Below are 20,150 nucleotides of genomic sequence, written 5' to 3'. Positions count from 1 at the left end.
GAAGCTCGTGTCTTTTCAATCTGGAAGGATTGGGGGGGGACGGGGGAAGGGAAGAGAAATTGCAGCAAGAACTCCCCCTGGTGGACACCCCGGGCATTTCTGATGCGCTGTGTAGGTGGAGGTTTCCAAAAAAGAGTCCAACATCCCTGGGCAGAGCCTGCAGGTGGCACCTGCCCACTGGGTGAGCCGAGGCCAAGTCACTCACTTTCCCAAGGGCTCAGCAAGATAATATGTGCGTCAAGACTGCCAGTACCCTGTGCGTTAACTGAAGGCGGCTGGGTGTGGTTAAGTTAAAAACGTTTTTTTTTTTTTCCCTCTACTGTATAAAATGGGCTTCCCTGGTGGCTCAGATGGTAAAGAATCTGCCTACAATGCGGGAGACCTGGGTTCCATCCCTGGGTTCGGAAGATCCCCTGGAGGAAGGCATGGCAAACCACTCCAGTACTCTTGCCCAGAGAATCCCCATGCACAGACGAGCCTGGCAGGCTACAGTCCATGGGGTCGCAAAGAGTCAGACATGGCTAACCACAGCACAGTGTATAAAAATGGCAAGATTTCACAGGAAGATCAAATCCCCATCATCACTTTTGCTTGAAACACTGGATCGTCCGGCCACTCTAGGCAGGACCACTCCAGGAGGCTCCCCTCCACACCCCGCCATCCTCTCTTGGTTTGTCATTACTCTCTCATCCCTACCTGACCTAACTCCTGGGGGACAGCCCCTGATACAGGATCTCAAGGGACACCACCCACGAATCTGGATTCAGAGGCCCCGAATGCAACTGTCTGAGGCTGGCACTTGAGGGGTCACCAGGTCAGGGGGCTTCTGAGGTGGAAGGAATGGGGTCCTCGGGGCGCTGCCGACCCCTGACTAAACTCCCCCCTTTCTGGCAAGCCTTCTGCTCTGCCCAGTGACAAGGCCACCCTGTGAGTACAGGGGTCCCCGCTGAGGAGGGCACCGGGGACCACAAACCTCTTCTGCAGCACAGTCAAGCCCCCAGCCACTGCTCAGCCTCAACCCTCTCTGTCCGGGGGGCCCTTCCCACCTCTCTCCACCTCCCGATTTCTATGCACCTGTCAAGACCCAGCTTCACCTGGGACCCCAAACCCTCTGCTTCCCCCACAACCAAATCGAGGGAGACTGAACCCTCTGCCTCACCAGGTTCGTTAGCTGTGCACGCGCCTCCCTGTGCCCCCTGCGGGCTGCTGACTCACCCACTCGCTGAATCACTCACTCAGTCATTCAACAAACAAACAAACATTGGCAGAGGGCCAACTCTGTCCTGACAACACAGTGTTGAACAAATGAGTCATAAGCCTAATAATTTTGCAATTCCTGTTTGCTCCAGGGAGACGGGGGATCAAAAAACAAATAAATAGTAAGTGCAGACAGAGCTTAGAATAGTGAAGGAATGAACCCAGTACCAGGGGACTGCGCAAATGAGAGGCCTGCCAAAGAGTGGAAATGGGCCAGATGTCCACTGATCAACGAGCAGATAACCCAACTGTGGTGTGCTGACGTGAGAGCACGCTCACTCAGTTCAGCTCAGTCACTCAGTCTATCTGACTCTTTGCGAACCCATGAATCCCAGCACGCCAGGCCTCCCTGTCCAAAACCATCTCCCGGACTGTCCTTAAACTCATGTCCATCGAGTTGGTGATGCCATCCAGCCATCTCATCCTCTATCAACCCCTTCTCCTCCTGCCCCCAATTCCTCCCAGCATCAGGGTATTTTCCAATGAGTCAACTCTTCGCATGAGGTGACCAAAGTATTGGAGTTTAAGCTTCAGCATCAGTCCTTCCAAAGAACACCCAGGACTGATCTCCTTTAGAATGGACTGGTTGGATCTCCTTGCAGTCCAAGGGACTCTCAAGAGTCATATCCAATACCACAGTTCAAAAACATCAATTTCTTGGTGCTCAGCTTTCTTCACAGTCCAACTCTCACATCCACACATGACCATTGGAAAAACCATAGCTTTGACTAGACAGACCTTTGTTGGCAAAGTAATGTCTTTGCTTTTGAATATGCTATCTACGTTGGTCATAACTTTCCTTCCAAGGAGTAAGCCTCTTTTAATTTCATGGCTGCAATCACCTTCTGCACTGATTCTGGAGCCCCCCAAAATAAAGTCTGACACTGTTTCCACTGTTTCCCCATCTATTTCCCATGAAGTGATGGGACCAGATGCCGTGATCTTCGTTTTCTGAATGTTGAGCCTTAAGCCAACACTTTCACTCTCCTTTTTCACTTTCATCAAGAGGCTTTTTAGCTCCTCTTCACTTTCTGCCATAAGGGTGGTGTCATCTGCATATCTGAGGTTATTGATATTTCTCCTGGCAATCTCGATTCCAGCTTGTGCTTCTTCCAGCCCAGCGTTTCTCATGATGTACTCTGCATATAAGTTAAATAAGCAGGGTGACAATATACAGCCTTACATACTCCTTTTCCTATTTGGAACCAGTCTGTTGTTCCATGTCCAGTTCTAACTGTTGCTTTCTGACCTGCATGTAGGTTTCTCAAGAGGTCGGTCAGGTGGTCTGGTATTCCCATCTCTTTCAGAATTTTCCACAGATAATTGTGATCCACACAGTCAAAGGCTTTGGTGTAGTCAATCAAGCAGAAATAGATGTTTTTCTGGAACTCTCTTGCTTTTTCCATGATCCAGTGGATGTTGGCAATTTGATCTCTGGTTCCTCTGCCTTTTCTAAAACCAGCTTGAACATCAGGGAGTTCACGGTTCACGTATTGCTGAAGCCTGGCTTGGAGAATTTTGAGCATTACTTTACTAGCATGTGAGATGAGTGCAACTGTGCGGTAGTTTGAGCATTCTCTGGCATTGCCTTTCTTTGGAACTGGAATGAAAACTGACCTTTTCCAGTCCTGTGGCCACTGCTGAGTTTTCCAAATCTGCTGGCATATTGAGTGCAGCACTTTCACAGCATCATCTTTTAGGATTTGAAATAGCTCAACTGGGATTCCATCACCTCCACTAGCTTTGTTCATAGTGATGCTTTCTAAGGCCCACTTGACTTCACATTCCAGGATGCCTGGCCCTAAGTGAGTGATCACACCATTGTGATTATCTGGGTCGTGAAGATCTTTTTTTGTACAGCTCTTCCGTGTATTCTTGCCACCTCTTCTTAATATCTTCTGCTTCTGTTAGGTCCATACCATTTCTGTCCTTTATCGAGCCCATCTTTGCATGAAATGTTCCCTTGGTATCTCTAATTTTCTTGAAGAGATCTCTAGTGTTTCCCATTCTGTTCTTTTCCTCTATTTCTTTGCACTGATCGCTGAAGAAGGCTTTCTTATCTCTTCTTGCTATTCTTTGGAACTCTGCATTCAGATGCTTATATCTTTCCTTTTCTCCTTTGCTTTTCACTTCTCTTCTTTCCACAGCTATTTGTAAGGCCTTCCCAGACAGCCATTTTGCTCTTTTGCATTTCTTTTTCTTGGGGATGGTCTTGATCCTTGTCTACTGTACAATGTCACGAACCTCAATCCATACTTCATCAGGCATTCTCTCTATCAGATCTAGTCCCTTAAATCTATTTCTCAATTCCACTGTATAATCATAAGGGATTTGATTTAGGTCATACCTGAATGGTCTAGTGGTTTTCTCTACTTTCTTCAATTTAAGTCTGAATTTGGCAATAAGGAGTTCACGATCTGAGCCACAGTCAGCTCCCGGTCTTGTTTTTGTTGACTGTATAGAGCTTCTCCATCTTTGGCTGCAAAGAATATAATCAAGCTGATTTTGGTGTTGCCCATCTGGTGATGTCCATGTGTAGAGTCTTCTCTTGTGTTGTTGGAAGAGGGTGTTTGCTATGACCAGTGCGTTCTCTTGGCAAAACTCTATTAGCCTTCGCCCTGCTTCATTCCGCATTCGAAGGCCAAATTTGAAAGTGAAAGAGGAGAGTGAAAGTGTTGGCTTAAAGCTCAACATTCAGAAAACGAAGATCATGGCATCCGGTCCCATCACTTCATGGGAAATAGATGGGGAAACAGTGTCAGACTTTATTTTTTGGGGCTCCAAAATCACTGCAGATGGTGACTGCAGCCATGAAATTAAAAGACGCTTACTCCTTGGAAGAAAAGTTATGACCCACCTAAACAGTATATTCAAAAGCAGAGACATTACTTTGCCGACTAAGGTCCATCTAGTCAAGGCTATGGTTTTTCCTGTGGTCATGTATGGATGTGAGAGTTGGACTGTGAAGAAGGCTGAGTGCCGAAGAATTGATGCTTTTGAACTGTGGTGTTGGAGAAGACTCTTGAGAGTCCCTTGGACTGCAAGGAGATCCAACCAGTTCATTCTGAAGAAGATCAACCCTGGGATTTCTTTGGAAGGAATGATGCTAAAGCTGAAGCTCCAGTACTTTGGCCACCTCATGCAAAGAGTTGACTCACTGGAAAAGACTCTGATGCTGGGAGGGATTGAGGGCAGGAGGAGAAGGGGTTGATACAGGATGAGATGGCTGGATGGCATCACTGACTCAATGAAGGTGAGTTTGAGTGAACTCCAAGAGTTGGTGATGGACAGGGAGGCCTGGTGTGCTGGGATTCATGGGGTCGCAGAGAGTCGGACATGACTGAGACACTGAGCTGAACTGAACTGAAAGCTGTTATTTTAAAGTGAGCCAAGTTCAACAAAAACATTAACTACGTATTAGTTCAAGTAGTTAACGAATAGGAGAAATTTCCAGGTTCTGTGAGAATGACTAATGCTTTGGGAAACATTAAATTCATTCCTGAGATCCTCCCAGCTGTTCCCCCTCCCGGGTGCGTGATGTGGGCAAGTGGCTTTCCCTCTCTCGCTTCATCTCTCTCTCTGCGGGCCTCGGCTTTGCCATCTGGAAAATGGGAAGGAGAATAGTTCCTGCCTCCAAGGGTCCCCGTGACAACAAACTGAGCAGGATGCCCGGCACACCCTGAGGTCTGATAAATGGCATTAAAGAGGGGCTGGGGGACTGATCGCTAGGAGGCGCTGGTCTTCCCGGAGGGGTGATGAAAATCTAAAACGGACTGCTGTGCGGATGCACACATTTGTGAGTATACCAGGAGCGAACGAAAACCCGCCCGCTGAGGGCCTGCTAGGTGCCGAGCGCCGCACTGGCTGTCCCTGCCTCTCAGAGCCTGCACTCTGCTGGGGCTGGAAGACACGAGGCGACAGATGGACGCTGCATGTGACAAGAGGTGTCTGCGTGTCCCATCAGGGGGCCCCGCCGAGGGGTGACACAGAGCTGACAGAGGCCCCGAGAGGAGGGAAGCCAGGAGGGAATCTGGAGAACAAACAGGCAGGGCCAAGGCCCCGGGGCAGGAAGACGCCCAGGTGCGTCGGGAACATTCCCGCAGCCAGCGTGGCTCGCGGGGGTGAGCGGAGGTCGTGTGGGCGGGCGGGGTCACAGCGCACTCAGTGCCTCTGGACTGGAGCCCGAGTGCTAGGCGGCTTCATGGTGCAGGAAGGGCTGTGTGAACCGGGCTTCTCCCCAGGGCACGGGAGGTGTTCCGCAGACACTTCTAGAATGAAGCCCTAAGTCTGCCTGGGACCTGGACCACTAACCCGGGCTCTGCAGTTCACCACCTCCAACGGGCACGGAGTGGGCTTCGCCCCATTTTGCAGCTGGGAGAAGTAAAGCTCAGCGAGGTGACCACGGCCGGGGGCGGCAGCTGAACGACCCGTTGGGGGTTCCCGAGGGCGCATGCGTGTGTGCATATGTGCACGCACACACACACACAGATGCCTTAGGGGGCACCCTGGAACTGAAACCGTGTGGACCCAGCAACCCTGCCCGGGCGAGGGGGCCCCCGGTGCGTCTCTGGACCCAGCAACCCTGCCCGGACGAGGGGGCCCCGGGTGCGTCTCAGTCGGCTATAGGGCTGAAGCAAGTAACTGTGACTCTTGGCAGTTGAAAGTGCATGTTCGTTAATCATTTACTGTCTCGCCAAAAATAAATGAGTCAAGATTATTCCAGTATGAGCATCATTCTCACGCAACGGCACGTCAACAACATACTTTCTCGAGGAGGTGAAGCAAAGAAATCAGATCACCCTCAGCCCTCCCAGCCTTCTGATTTCTCACCCTGTGTAAGGCGGCAGTGACACGGAATGGGGTTCACACGTGGAAAAGGCTCAGTGGTTAAAAAAAAAAGAGTGAAGTACTGACACTTGCTACACCACTGACAGAGCCTGAAGACATTACATTAAATAAAATAAGCCAGACACAGAAGGACAGTATTAATACTAAATGGCTCCATTTATAAGAAGTACTCAGAAAGGGCAAATGCATAGAGACAGAAAGTATCACAGAACAGAGGTTGCCAGGGGCTGGGGGCTAGGGGCAAAGGGAGTTAAGTGTTTAGTGGTTCACAGTTTCTGTCTGGGATGATGAGAAAATCTCTAAAGGCCGATGGTAGTGATGGTTACACACTGTGGATGTATTTAATGATACCATATAGTATGCTTAAAAATGGTTAAAATGGCAAATTTTCTGTTAAATATACTTAACCTATATATATATATGTATATATATATGTGTATATATATATATATGGACTTCCCTGGTGGCTCAGACGGTTAAGTGTCTGTCTACAATGTAGGAGACCTGGGTTTGATCCCTGGGTCAGGAAGAATCCCTGGAGAAGGAAATGGCAACCCACTCCAGTACTCTTGCCTAGAAAATCCCATGGATGGAGGAGCCTGGTGTCCATGGGGTCGCAAAGAGTTGGACACGACTGAGCAACTTCCCTTTCATATATATATATATATGTATATACATTTTTTTTTTTTAAAAAAAACGATCTTACCCAAATGGTTCAAACACCTCCTAACTGGTCTCCCAGCTTCCAGCTTACCCTCTCCAACCGCCCCCTGAAATGGCCACTAGAGGGCGCCCCAAGCTGCATCTCTGACCTACACCCCTAGTCATAACTTTGCTTGGCTGTGGAAAACACCACTGCCCCTTATTTTAACCCTGAGGGTGCTTCTCAGCTGGGTCTTGTCCACATGCTCAAGCCCATCCCTCCCCAGGTAACGCCTGGAAGCTCCTGGAAAACCCCACGCTCTCCCCACACCAGAGTATTCACATCTTGGTTCACGGCTGCACCTGAAGGAGCGAAAAGCACGTGGCACACAGTAGGTACTCAGCCCACTTCTGCCACTCAAGACATTCAGCGAGCCGCAGAACCAACAAACGACCAGTGTGCGCCATCCTGGGTTTATAGTCTGAGAGTGGGAGCGATGTGAGGACAAGATAACTTGTCCTGTAGAGCTTTGCCTGTATTAAAAACTGGACTGAGGATGGGTGGGTGGATAGAGGGTGGGTGGGTGGGAACATAGATGGGTGGGAAGGTAGGTGGGTGGGTGGATGAGAGGGTGGGTGAGTGGGTGGAGAGATAGCTGGGTAATTGGATAAACACAAAATCTCCCCAATACAAAAATCTCAGGCACAACTGGTCATTTGCATTTTAAGACCTAAGAAACAAAGGCTTTCTGGTCTGGCTGGTTTTAATCCCGAAAAGAAACTTTAATCAGCTGAGACATAAATTACTCAGTTCTTCTCCAGCCCCATCGGGCTCAGCAGTGAAAAACAAGAAGCAATTAACAAATGAAATTAGCCACCTGCCAAGAGGACTCCTGGGCTTCCTGAGAGTCCAGCTTGCCGCCAGGTCCTCACCACTCAGCTCCACATCACGCGCCAAGGGCTAGTCCATCGTCCGGACTCACCCAGGCAGAGGGGTCACTCTGCTGGGCCAGCTCCCACCCGCCCAGTCCCCTCACCTCAGCCTCCCTCCCCTTCCCTGGCACACGGTAGGCCCACAACGAGGTGAACTCATCACCAGATGAGCCAGCAAATGCAGACCGAGTTTGGGGACTGGAGAGAACATTCTTGAGGTTCCCAGGGGCCCGCCTGCCTGCCCCATCACAGGGAACCCCCAGAGCTGGTGAATCTGCCTTCATGGTCACAGGAGGGGCCTCCGGGGTGAACCGAGACTCACCGTCACGGTCCAAGGCTGAGTCACCATGTTTTATGATCCGCAAGTGCGGGCCAAAGTCTCACTTTACGAGGAAACGTGGGCGCGCCCACCCACCAGCCCCGGAGGAGGGAAGGAGGAGACGGCACGGGGCTCAGACCTGCCACATAGACCCTAGGTCCTAGGGGTGCCCCGGGGGAAGCAGGGGACCGGGGAGAACCCTGGTTGCAGAGTCAGAGCTCCAGCCCCAGCCCAGCCAGGCTGCGGGACCCTGGGTCGGACACCTTCCCCTGCCCTGCCGCGTTTCCTCAGCAGCCAAGGACTCCTGAGATTGGAGACAACTTCCTGCTCTATCAGTAGACTTTCAAGAGAATGTAGGGGAATAAAAACAGCTGGCAGCAAATCATAAGTAACAGCAGGTACATCTATCAGGCAGTTCCTTCACCACCAGGCACTGTGCTAAGCGCTTTATAAACCTTCTCGTTCCAGCCTCGTCCTTCTATCCCACGATGTCATAGAGTACTGGGAGGGTCAGCAGCTGATTAGGAGCCTGGACTCCAGACTTAGACCTTGCCAGAAGCACTTACTGGCTCTGAGCCTCAGTTTTCCCACCTGCAAAATGGGGATAAACTAGGGTCCATGCCCCACAGTAAGCACCATGGTGGGTATTGTCATTTCTGTGATTCACCACTTTACAGAGGAGGAAAAGAGAGGTTCGGAATGGTAAGTTCTCTGACGCAGCCGTCTGGGACCAGTCTGACCTCATGCTCAGGGTCTGATGAGTCAGGGGTGGGCAGGGCTCTGTAGATCAGCAGGGCACCAGCCCTGGTGTGTCCCAGGCACTCTTTGGACAGTGGCCAAACCTGTACAGGATAAATGTCACATTCTCAGCCCAGGGGCTTGGTCGGGTGTCTCGTTTCCCCGTGAGCAAGTGTCCCAAGCACTGCAGGCCCAAGAGCTGAGAGGGGCTGGCAGGCTGGCTGGGCCACAGGCACAGTGCCGGAGCAGAAAGGGTCTGGGGCCAAGGCTGGAGGTGAAGTAGGCCCAGTGTCCATTCCAGCTTCCCCCGCTTTCTGACTGTGTGGCCAGAGGCAAGTGGCTTAACCTCTCTGAGCCTCAATTTCCTCCCCTGCAAAATGGGATTCATATTCCCTAACAAGAAGGGGGGACTGGGGATTGACAAGGCTTGGGGCACAGGCTCAAAAAAGGGAGATGGACCTGAATCTCAACTGGAAACCAACAGAACAAAGTCATCGATCAAGAGTGACGGAAGTAACAGCAGATGGCGTTTATCCACTAATGAGAGGCTCTCCAAATACCCCACGGGGTGCAAAACACAGGTCTGACCATCTCTGACCTCCAGAGTGGCAGGGCAGCCATCCGGCCAAGCGGGGCTCAGGGACCCCAGGCGTCACCTGCAGGGTCGCCCTGGGCCCCCCTCTGGGGGCCTCAACTTCCCTGTTCATAATGAGAGAGTTGGCCCAGGTGAGGAAGAGAGGGAGGAGGGGAGGAGAGGGAGTGAGGAGGAGGAGGAAGAAGGGCAACGGCAGTGGAGGAGGAGAAGGAACCGCCATCCCTGCGCCAAGGCGTGAAGTGGGAGTTTACTCTTCTGAGCGCGTAGCGACTTCACTTCCTGCCCACAAAACTACTCTTGAGGCCACTTAGGACCATCCTCATTTTAACAGAAGCAAAAACAGGCTCATTGGGGTCCATCAAGTCACCTGCCCAAGGTCACAGAGTGCCAAAGCCAGAACTTGAACCCACTTCTTCCAGCCTCCAGAGCCCCAGCACCCCAGCGCTAAAGTCCCCATAGTCAGGATTTGGGAGGCATAAGAAAGCGAGAGCACCACCACTGCCCTCCTGGTGATCACTCCCCAGAACTGTAGGCGTCAGTCCCGAGAGCCGGGAACCTAGGTCCGAGGCCCCAGCTCTGTCTGGTTCAGATTCAGTACCCAGACCCAGACGCCTCCAGGGGAGAGGTGATCAAACAGACTGCAATGGGGCAGAGGCCTCTGGGACCAGAGGAAGGGAGCCAAGGCGAGCCACCCAAGGACTCCACGGAGAAAGAAGAAGGGACAGCAAGCAGAGACTGGGACAGGTATGCTGTTCCCTCCATAACCTTTGCCTTCTCTCTCTCTCTCTCACACACACATACACAAACACACACACACAATCAGATAAGTTGAGTCAGTGCCTGAGAGAGAGTGGAGACAAAGGTGAAAAAGGAATCAGCAGCAGAGATCTGGACACCTGTGAATTTTCGGGGGCTTCTCAGCCAAGGTCTGAGTCCCTTCACGGGCAAAGTCACCCCCAGCCTCACTGTCAGCTCTTGGCAAGAATTCTGCCAGGGGCAGCATCTTCACCCCATTTTACAGAGGAGGAGACAGAGGTTCAGACAAGTGAAGTTTGTTGCTGGTGGTCACAGAGCTAGAAGGAACGGACCTCAGATGTCAATACTGCCGGATCCCACGTCTCTGAGACGTGGGACCAGGCACAAAAGACCACTGAAATGCACGGAGTCCTGCAACTCAGAATGACCTTGGGTGTGGAACGGTGTTGCTCATTTAAAAAGGCTTATCTCAGATGTCCCCAGGCAGGGCTCAGGGCCTGGGAGGGACTTTAGGAGGAAGTGCAGAGCTCAGCACATCTCCAAGGATCATGGAACAAAAGTGAAAAAAAAAAAAAAAAACAGAAAAGAAAATCATGGAAAATCAGAAGTGGTGAAGCCCTGGAGCACAGCTGGGGACACTGAGGCTTGGGCAGACGGGGGTTCCCCTGGGGTCCTGCTGCCTCACTTACCCGCCTCCTTTCACAAGTGAGGAATCAGGCTGAGAGGGAGAAGTGCTGGCTAAGGGCGGAGCTCACTGACAGCCAAAAGGATACACAAAAGCAATAATCATAATAATGGTAACATAACAGTTAGTAAAGTGTTTACTGTGTAACTAGGAGCAAGCCAAACACTTCTCAAGTTATCTGAGTCCCACATCAGCCCATGAAGTAGATGCTGTTATTATACCCATTTTATAGATGAGGAAACTGAGGTCAGACCCCTAGCTCCATGCAGAGCCAGGATGTGAATGAATCCAGGCAATCCAGCTGCAGAACCAGCCCGATGCTGCTGTCCTCCCACTGTTACCACACCACCGGTTACTGTCTGAATGATGACACGCTGGGCCCCACACAATCTCACTCCATCCTCCCAACAGCACAAAACAGACAGGAATCACAGTCCCGTTTTCCTGGTGAACAAACTGAGGTGCAGAAGAATTAAGCGAGTTGCTCAAAGAAGCAGAGATGGTGCCAGCATGTGAACCCAGGGCTCTCAAGACTCCAGGGCCTGTTCTAACCTCACGGTGCCAGATACCAGGGGCTGCCCCTCCAGAGGGGGCCACAAACCCACCAGAGGGGAAGCTTCCCCGGCAGAGCCGCCAAACACCGTCTCATGTCACAACAAGAGCCACGGCCCAGCCAGGCCGCAGAAGGCTCCCGGACGATCACCGGGAGCCCACCCTCACCCTCCTCAGGCCCTGGGACCAGCCTGGGACGTCCCCAGCAGCATCCGCTCCAGCCACGCTGGCATCACTCACCACGAAGGGCCCGGTCCTCCTGTCCTTGCAGAAGCTGTGGCTCCTCCGAGGGCCCGCGGTTGTGGGGCTCACCTGCCGGAGCGGAGGCTCATTGTCCGGGAGGGCATGCTCCCTGCCCAGGTCCCTCGGTGACCCCTGAGACGCAGGAGACACAAGAAGAGATTTGACTGGGGCTTCCCCTTTGGCAGGAAGAATATGTCATGAGAGGGGCCATGCTGCACCTCAAAGGCCAAAGTGCAAGGGTGCCCGATGCCCACCTCTGCTCACCCCTGCCCACATCCATGGTGGGTGGTCCACCTCAAATGATGCGGGGGGGGGGGGGGGGGTCACATATAGGATCAGCGGGTCTAGGTTCAGCCCAGCCTCAGCCACTTCATAACCGTATGACCTCGGGTGAGTGCCTTGACCCCTCTGAGACTTGACCATGTAGGGAAAGATCCATAACACTAGTCCTCAGCTTCTGGGTTCAGGGCTGAACCAACAGAGGACCAGCGGGCAGAAAGAGTGTGAACTCGGAGCTGCCAGCAGGGGGCGGGCGTGCGTGAGACCTGGGAGCCTCCCCAGCCCCTGCCATCCCCCCACCCGGCGTGCGATGGGCCCTCTGTGAATGTCAGCCACTGGTAACTTCTGGTTGGCCTCATTACAGACATCTTTCCATGTATGTGAATGCGTGTGCACACGTGCGCAGATACAGAGAGAACCAGTACATGAATACGATGGAGTAGGTGCGCTGGAGTGAATCTTGTTATTTTCATATACAGGGGGATACAGTCACAAGCCAGTAAACATGGGACTCTGGAGGGTGCCTTTTACGGGCCTCACACTGTCCCTGCACCGACAAGAAAAGAAAGGCCCAGAGAGGGGAGAGTGAAAAGAAAGTGAAGTCGCTCTGTCGTGTCCGACTCTTTGCGACCCCATGGACTGTAGCCTACCAGGCTCCTCCGTCCATGAGATTTTCCAGGCAAGGGTACTGGGGTGGGTTGCCATTTCCTTCTCTAGGGGATCTTCCCGACTGAGGGGAGGCATCTGCTTAAGAACACACAGCATGAGTGAAGGGCAAGGCTGACCCCTTGCCTCACAGCCTCTTCTGTGACGTCTTATGAGACCCTCCGGTTTTCCTCCAACCTCAAGGGCTGTTCCTTCCCCGCCTCTGTGCATCTCAGAGCGACGTGTCAAGACGTGACCCAGGCCAGCCACACGGGCCACTCACCCACTTCTCGTCACGCCCCATGGCTTCAATAAATCCCATCTGGACTCTGTCTCTCCATGCTGGGACTCCGGACTTGTGGGTCCCACTGCCCGCTGACCATGTCTACTCACTGCCCACGCTGGTCTGAGACCTCATGTGCCAAAACAGGCCCCTAGATTCCCCGCCTCCAATCGCGTGTCTTCGCTTTTCCGGTCACCGGCTGGGCAGGCCAAGATCCTCAGGCCGTCCTCTATCTCCCCTCTCTCTATATCTGGTCGACTCTGCCTTCAAAACATGCTGCCAACCCCACATCACATACCATCAAAGTCAACTCAAAATAGATCAAAGAGCCAAATGTCAGAGCCAGAAGGAGGAAACTCTTAGAAGAAAATACACACTTGTATCTTCTTCACCTTCGTGGATTAAGCGAGGGTTTCTTAGATAGAACACCAGAAGCTCAAGATTGGACTACATCAAAATGAATAGCCCTTTGGTGCTTCAAAGGGCACTGTTAGTAAAGCGAAAAAAAAAAAATGAAATAAAGTGAAAAGACAACCCACAAAATGGGAGAACATTCCTGCAAACCGTTATGTCTGATAAGGCATCTGTATCCTGAAAGTACAAAGAATAATTACAACTCAATAATAAAATGACAAATGATCTAAAAAAGAGACAATGGGTCTGAATGGACATGACTCCGACAAGTGACACAAATGGCCAGTAAGTACGTTAAAGGGCGCTCCGACAGGAAATGCAAATCAAAACCACAGTGATCACAGCGCAATATATACAAATACTGAATCGCCATATTGTACACCTGAAGCTACTGTAACGTTACATGTCAATTATATCTCAATTAAAAAAAAAAACCCACCGTGAGATACCAGTTCATACCCACTAAGATGGCTAGAATCAAAAAGATGGATGATAACAAACGTCAGTTGGGATGGAGAAAAATTAGAACCCTCACACACAGCTGGTGTGATTGTAAAACAGTGCGGCTGCTTTGGAAAACAGTCTGGCAGCCCCTCAAAGGAAAAAACTGGAGGTATTACCATGTGACCCAGCAATGCCTCTCCCAGGGACACAGCCAAAGATATGAAAGCATATCTCCACACAAAAACTCGTACAGAAACGTTCATGGTGGCTTTCTCCATGATGGTCAAAGAGTTGGGACAACCCAGATATGCCTAATGCTGATAAATGGATAGATAAAACGGGGTGCATCTATACTGCAGAATAGTATTCAGCCATGAAAAGGAAGTACCGATATACGCTACAAAACGCATGGCCCTTGAAAACTCTAAGCCAGGTGCAAGAGGTAAGTAATAAATGACCACTCCGTTCGATTTGTCCAGAACAGGCGAATCTACAGACAGAAGGTAGGTGAATGGCTAATCGGGACTGAGAGTGTTAGTTAGGAGAGCAGGCGGCGACTGGTCAGTGCGTACAGGGCTTTCTAAGGGGTGATGAAGATACTTAAAACTGAATGTGATGATGGTTGCAGAGCTCTGGGAATATACTAGAAGCCATTAAATTAACTGTACACCTTAAATGGGTGAACAGGGACCTCCCTGGTGGTCCAGTGGCTCAGACTCTGAGCTCCTAAAGCAGGGGGCCTAGGCTTGATGCCTGGTCAGGGAACAAGATCCCACATGCCCAAACTAAGATCCAGCACAGTCAAATAAGCAAACAATACATGTTAAATAAATAAATGAGTTCTTGCATGGGCCATGAAAATTCTGTATCAGTTTCAAATCCTGAAAGATAATGCTGTGAAAGTGCTGCACTCAATATGCCAGCAAATTTGGAAAACTCAGCAGTGGTCACAGGACTGGAAAAGGTCAGTTTTCATTCCAGTTCCAAAGAAAGGCAATGCCAAAGAATGCTCAAACTACCGCACAATTGCACTCATCTCACATGCTAGTAAAGTAATGCTCAAAATTCTCCAAGCCAGGCTTCAGCAATACGTGAACCGTGAACTCCCTGATGTTCAAGCTGGTTTTAGAAAAGGCAGAGGAACCAGAGATCAAATTGCCAACATCTGCTGGATCATGGAAAAAGCAAGAGACTTCCAGAAAAACATCTACTTCTGCTTTATTGACTATGCCAAAGCCTTTGACTGTGTGGATCACAATAAACTATGGAAAATTCTGAAAGAGATGGGAATACCAGACCACCTAACCTGCCTCTTGAGAAATCTGTATACAGGTCAGGAAGCAACAGTTAGAACTGGACATGGAACAACAGACTGGTTCCAAATAGGAAAAGGAGTACGTCAAGGCTGTATATTGTCACCCTGCTTATTTAACTTCTATGCAGAGTACATCATGAGAAACGCTGGGCTGGAAGAAGCACAAGCTGGAATCAAGATTGCCAGGAGAAATATCAATAACCTCAGATATGCAGATGACACCACCCTTATGGCAGAAAGTGAAGAGGAGCTAAAAAGCCTCTTGATGAAAGTGAAAGAGGAGAGTGAAAAAGTTGGCTTAAAGCTCAACATTCAGAAAACGAAGATCATGGCATCTGGTCCCATCACTTCATGGGAAATAGATGGGGAAACAGTGGAAACAGTGTCAGACTTTATTTTTTTTGGGCTCCAAAATCACTGCAGATGGTGAATACAGCCATGAAATTAAAAGAGGCTTACTCCTTGGAAGAAAAGTTATGACCCACCTAAACAGTATATTCAAAAGCAGAGACATTACTTTGCCGACTAAGGTCTGTCTAGTCAAGGCTATGGTTTATCCTGTGGTCATGTATGGATATGAGAGTTGGACTGTGAAGAAGGTTGAGCGCCGAAGAATTGATGCTTTTGAACTGTGGTGTTGGCGAAGACTCTTGAGAGTCCCTTGGACTGCAAGGAGATCCAACCAGTCCATTCTGAAGGAGATCAACCCTGGGATTTCTTTGGAAGGAATGATGCTAAAGCTGAAGCTCCAGTACTTTGGCCACCTCATGTGAAGAGTTGACTCATTGGAAAAGACTCTGATGCTGGGAGGGATTGAAGGCAGGAGGAGAAGGGGATGACAGAGGATGAGATGGCTGGATGGCATCACGGACTCGATGGACGTTAGTCTGAGAGAACTCCGGGAGATGGTGATGAACAGGGAGGCCTGGCGTGCTGTGATTCATGGGGTCACAGAGTCGGACACGACTGAGCGACTGAACTGAACTGAACTGAACTGAACTGAAAGCAGCTACCTTGGAGAAGGAAATAGCAACCCACTCCCGTACTCTTGCCGGGAAAATCCCATGGACGGAGGAGCCTGGTAGGCTACAGTCCATGGGGCTGCAAAGAGTCGGGCAGGACTGAGCAACTAAACTTTCACTTTCAAAGCTGCTACCCACCTTCCTTGGCGGCTCAATGGTTAAAAAAAAAAAAAAAAAAAAATCCATCTACCAATGCAGGAGACCTAGGCTCAGTCCTTGGGATGGGAAGATACCCAGGAGAAGGAAATGGCAACCCACTCCAGTATTCCTGCCTGGGAAACCCCATGGACAGAGGAGCCTGGCGGGCTACAGTCCATGGGGTTACAAAGAGTCGGACAGGCCTTAGCCACTAGACAACAATAACAGAGTTGGTACCATCGCCTCAAAAAGAGCTGCTAACCCTCCACGGCCACCACCCGGTACAAGCCCTGTCACCTGTCGGAGGCCCACGGCAGCCTCCTCACGGGCCTCCCTGCCTCCACCCTCACCCCTAGAGCAGTCAGGGGGTCTCTCTGAGACACAGACGGTGGCAGCAGCGCTCAGAACCCTCTGGTGGCTCCCCTGCGCTCTGGCCCCTCCTCGCCTCTCCAGCTCAGCTCTGGCCAGCACCCCCGGGGCCCACTGGGGTGCCCCCAGCGTCCACAGGACCACTCGTCCCCACGCGGGGGTGTCTCCACTTGCTGTTTCCACCTTCTCGCTGCAGACCCTGGCCGGTCTGGGGCTCCGCCATCACTCCCACAGCATCTGCCGGGTCACTCCCTTAGAAGAAGGGGGTGCCGGGGAGGTTACTCTGTCTCCCTGGACTTACCACTCTCTGAGTGATCCCAACCCCTTGCTCGGCTTGCCCGTCTGGACGGGCGCTGTCCACTGGGAAGTTCTGTGACTGTGATGACGTTCTCCATCTGGGCTGCCCAGGGCGACGGCCGTTTCTCAGTGTGACTGAGAAACTGCATCTGGGTCTTAGTGTTAACTGACTTACACTGAAAGAATCCCGCGCGGCTAGTGGCTGCCGACGGACGGCACAGGCTGAATCGGTGGACTGGGTCCACCTGGCATCCCTGGGGCCCAGATACGACTGAGGCAACTCAGCACGCGCGAACCTGAAACTATTCTTTCTTGAAACGAAAATAAACCATCTGATGAAAGGAGATACTATAACTGGGCCTGGGACAAAGTTTGATAAACGTTAAGTGAAAAAAAGAAAGAAAGAGGGATCGAGGGAAAGAAAGGAAAGGAAGAATCACCTTAATCGCAATCACACCCCATGGTGGGGGCCCATGAGCAGAACTGGCTGTCAATCAAGAAATCCTCATCCCAGGAAGCAAACATGTGCCTCAAGATGCTCCGTGGGGGCCTAGAACTCAAACCAACCCAAATGTACATCTGCAAGAGCCTTGATTAAAAAAAGCTTGGGCTCAGTCACATAACAAACTGCTTTGCAGCCATTAAAAATAATCAGGTGGTGATGGACGCACTGTTTCTCACTGTTGAATTTTTAAAAGCACACTACCTGAGTATATATGAAAAAACACTAACTTGAAAAGATACCTGCACCCCAATATTTCTAGCAGCACCATTTCTAACTGCCAAGGTATGGAAGCAACCTAAGTGCCCATCAACAGATGGATGGGTAAAGAAGACATGGCACATATATGATGTCACTTATACGTGGAATCTAAGAAATACAACAAACTAGTGAATATAACCCCAAAGAGGGAAACTCACAGATACAGAGAAAACTGGTGGTTGCCAGTGGGGCGGCAGGGGGGAGCAGGCACCACGAGGGTAGGCGAAGGGGAGGCACAAGCTGTTGGGCACAGGACAGACTCAACTGGGTATCGGACAACACGGGGAACACAGCCAATATTTTGTTATAACTGCAAGCCGACAGCAATCTTTAAAAAATTGTACAAAGCATTTAAAAAAAAATTTAAATGCGCAGGGAAAGAACAAAGCACGTTGTGGGATTTTCTGTAGAATGCTGCCCTGTTTCCGTACGACAGGGTGCCCTGACCGATCTGTGCTGGGACCAGGGTCCCTCAGCCTGGAAACTACATCGTACACTCGGGGCGGCAGGATTCTCTGAGCTGGGAGCCGTCCTGTGCATTGTAGGAGGTGGTGGAGCTTCCCTGGTATCTACCCACTGAGATGCCCGGAGCAAACTCTCCTCTGGTTGTGACAACAAAAAATGCCTGAAACTTTGCCAAACATGCCCTGGGAGCCAAGCTGTCCAAACGGCTGGGAACCACCAACAGGGCTGGAGGGGTGGGTCCCAGAGCACCAAACTCCTCATTTGGGGGAGCTTTCCATCCCAAACCTTATGTTTCCATGACGTTTAAAATCTTGCCCAAGCATTCACTATCCTTGCAAGAAGAAAAATACAATTATAAAATCAATACATAATATTGATTTATAAGCCACTCTGGAGCGGCGGACAGTCTCCAAGGAGATCAAGAACCCTAACTGTGTCTGCATCTGGGGGAGCGGGAAAGGAAAGGGGGTTCGAGGGGGACACGCTTTTTCACACGTTATATGCTGGTGTGCTTGTGTATGCTGTGGTGTCTGACTCTTTGCGAACCCAGGGGCTGTAGTCCGCCAGGCTCCTCTCTGCCTGTCTATGGAATTTCCCAGGCAAGAACACCGGAGTAGGTTGACATTTCCTCCTCCAAGGGCCCCCTGCATTGTAGGCGGATTCTCTACCACTGAGCCACCTGGGTTTGAATCTTCAACAGCCAACACTTTGCCCTTCAGTATTGCCCTTATTTATGTTTTAAATGTCAAGAACCCAAGATCCTCGGGCAGGAGAGAAGAGAAACGGGGAGCCACTCCAAGGCTTCCCAGTCCCCGTGGTGAGAAAACGGATCCCCTGACAACAAGCGCTCCTGGGGCCCTGGCACCCCGGGCGGGCGTCCAAGGCTGGGCTGGGGGCCCCTCCGCGAGGCCCCTGAGCCGAGGCTGGCACACGGATGAAGTGTCGCGTTTCCACGGCCTCTTCCCTTTCGCGGGCTCCCCCAACAGCCTGGGGGCGGGGGAGGTGAAACCCTCAGTGCATCTGTGGGGCCCATGGCCTGCCGGCCCAGGCTGGGTGCTTTATCTCCTCCCCACCTAGCTATGGTGCCGCGAGGAAGGAGTCCCCATTGACCCCTAACTCCAGAGGGGGATACTGAGGCTGCGGGAAGCCAGCGCCTGCTCTGTACACAGCAGAGCCTGTGAGTGGCAGAGCAGAGATCCCCACACAAGCCCGGATGTGGTCCCTGGAAGAGGCGTGGGGCCAAAGCCACTCCGAACCTCAGGTGAATTCTCCTATCACTTAATTTCCACAACCTCCCTTTTCTAGGTTGGAATGGGGGGTGACCTGGAGGGGCCCTACATCAGTTTCCACACTGGCCGCAGAGCAGACTGTTTTTTTTCTCAGTGTGGACCTTTGCCCACACTGTGCTCCTACCAAGGATGCTCTCACCTCCCATGTCTGTCCGACCTCTGCGCAGAGATCGAAAGCTTCCCGAGGGCAGACTCCATGCCTCAGATTTCTTCCTCACCTCCGTGATCCCAAGGGCTCAGGTATCAGGTCAGACCTGGCTGCAAACACCAGCTGTGCTGCTCTGGTGCTGTGTGACCTGGGATAAATTACTGAACCCCTCTGAGCCTGAGTTTGTTTTTCCTCTTCTGAACAAGATGATCGCACCTGCAGCAGGCGCTATGGGCGCCCTGCCCGACACTTTGTCGTACAATCAAATATCAAATACGTGCCAATGTCACGTGTGGATTTTCCTCTCCACCACTGGGCATGGCACCAGGAATCTGAACGTTAACAGCCCCAGACGCAGCCTCAGGTGAGGACAGAGAGAAATGAAGAACTAAATGCCCCAGGTCCCCTGACTCCCGGACAGGATCGCTCAGAGGCGACCTGTGCGGTCCCCACAGGTCTCCAGCAAGAACGAGCCTCAGGTGCCCACAGCTTTATCACCTGCCTTCCCTTCCCTGCCTCACTTCTCGGCCCCCCCCCCGACCGTCCCCCGGCCCAGTTCCTCTGGGATCACCTCCTGAAACACCCCGCAGGCGGCTGCTTCTGGAGAAACCCAACCCATGACAATCCCTCTTCCGTGGATTGTCTCACCTGAGATCATTCACTCAACAACTCCGTGAATGATCACGAAACGTCAGGTGTGGTACTGGAGTC

The 20,150-nt window shown here is 51.4% G+C and overlaps 1 protein-coding gene across 1 annotated transcript in view; it reads right to left on the bottom strand.

Annotated features, from left to right (window-relative positions):
- The window catches only part of KIAA1671 (KIAA1671 ortholog), a 181,010-nt gene that overhangs the window by 99,694 nt on the left and 61,166 nt on the right, over window positions 1–20,150 (bottom strand). The window contains exon 6 of the mRNA XM_069558292.1: window positions 11,566–11,700. Within this exon, the coding sequence (XP_069414393.1) occupies window positions 11,566–11,700 (135 nt within the window). The remainder of the gene's footprint in view (window positions 1–11,565; window positions 11,701–20,150) is intronic.

Source organism: Ovis canadensis, chromosome 17, assembly GCF_042477335.2.
Source record: "Ovis canadensis isolate MfBH-ARS-UI-01 breed Bighorn chromosome 17, ARS-UI_OviCan_v2, whole genome shotgun sequence".
In the NCBI taxonomy this organism is placed as follows: Eukaryota; Metazoa; Chordata; class Mammalia; order Artiodactyla; family Bovidae; genus Ovis; species Ovis canadensis.
Note: the sequence above shows the minus strand (reverse complement) of the source record. Positions and strands in the feature narration are given on the sequence as shown.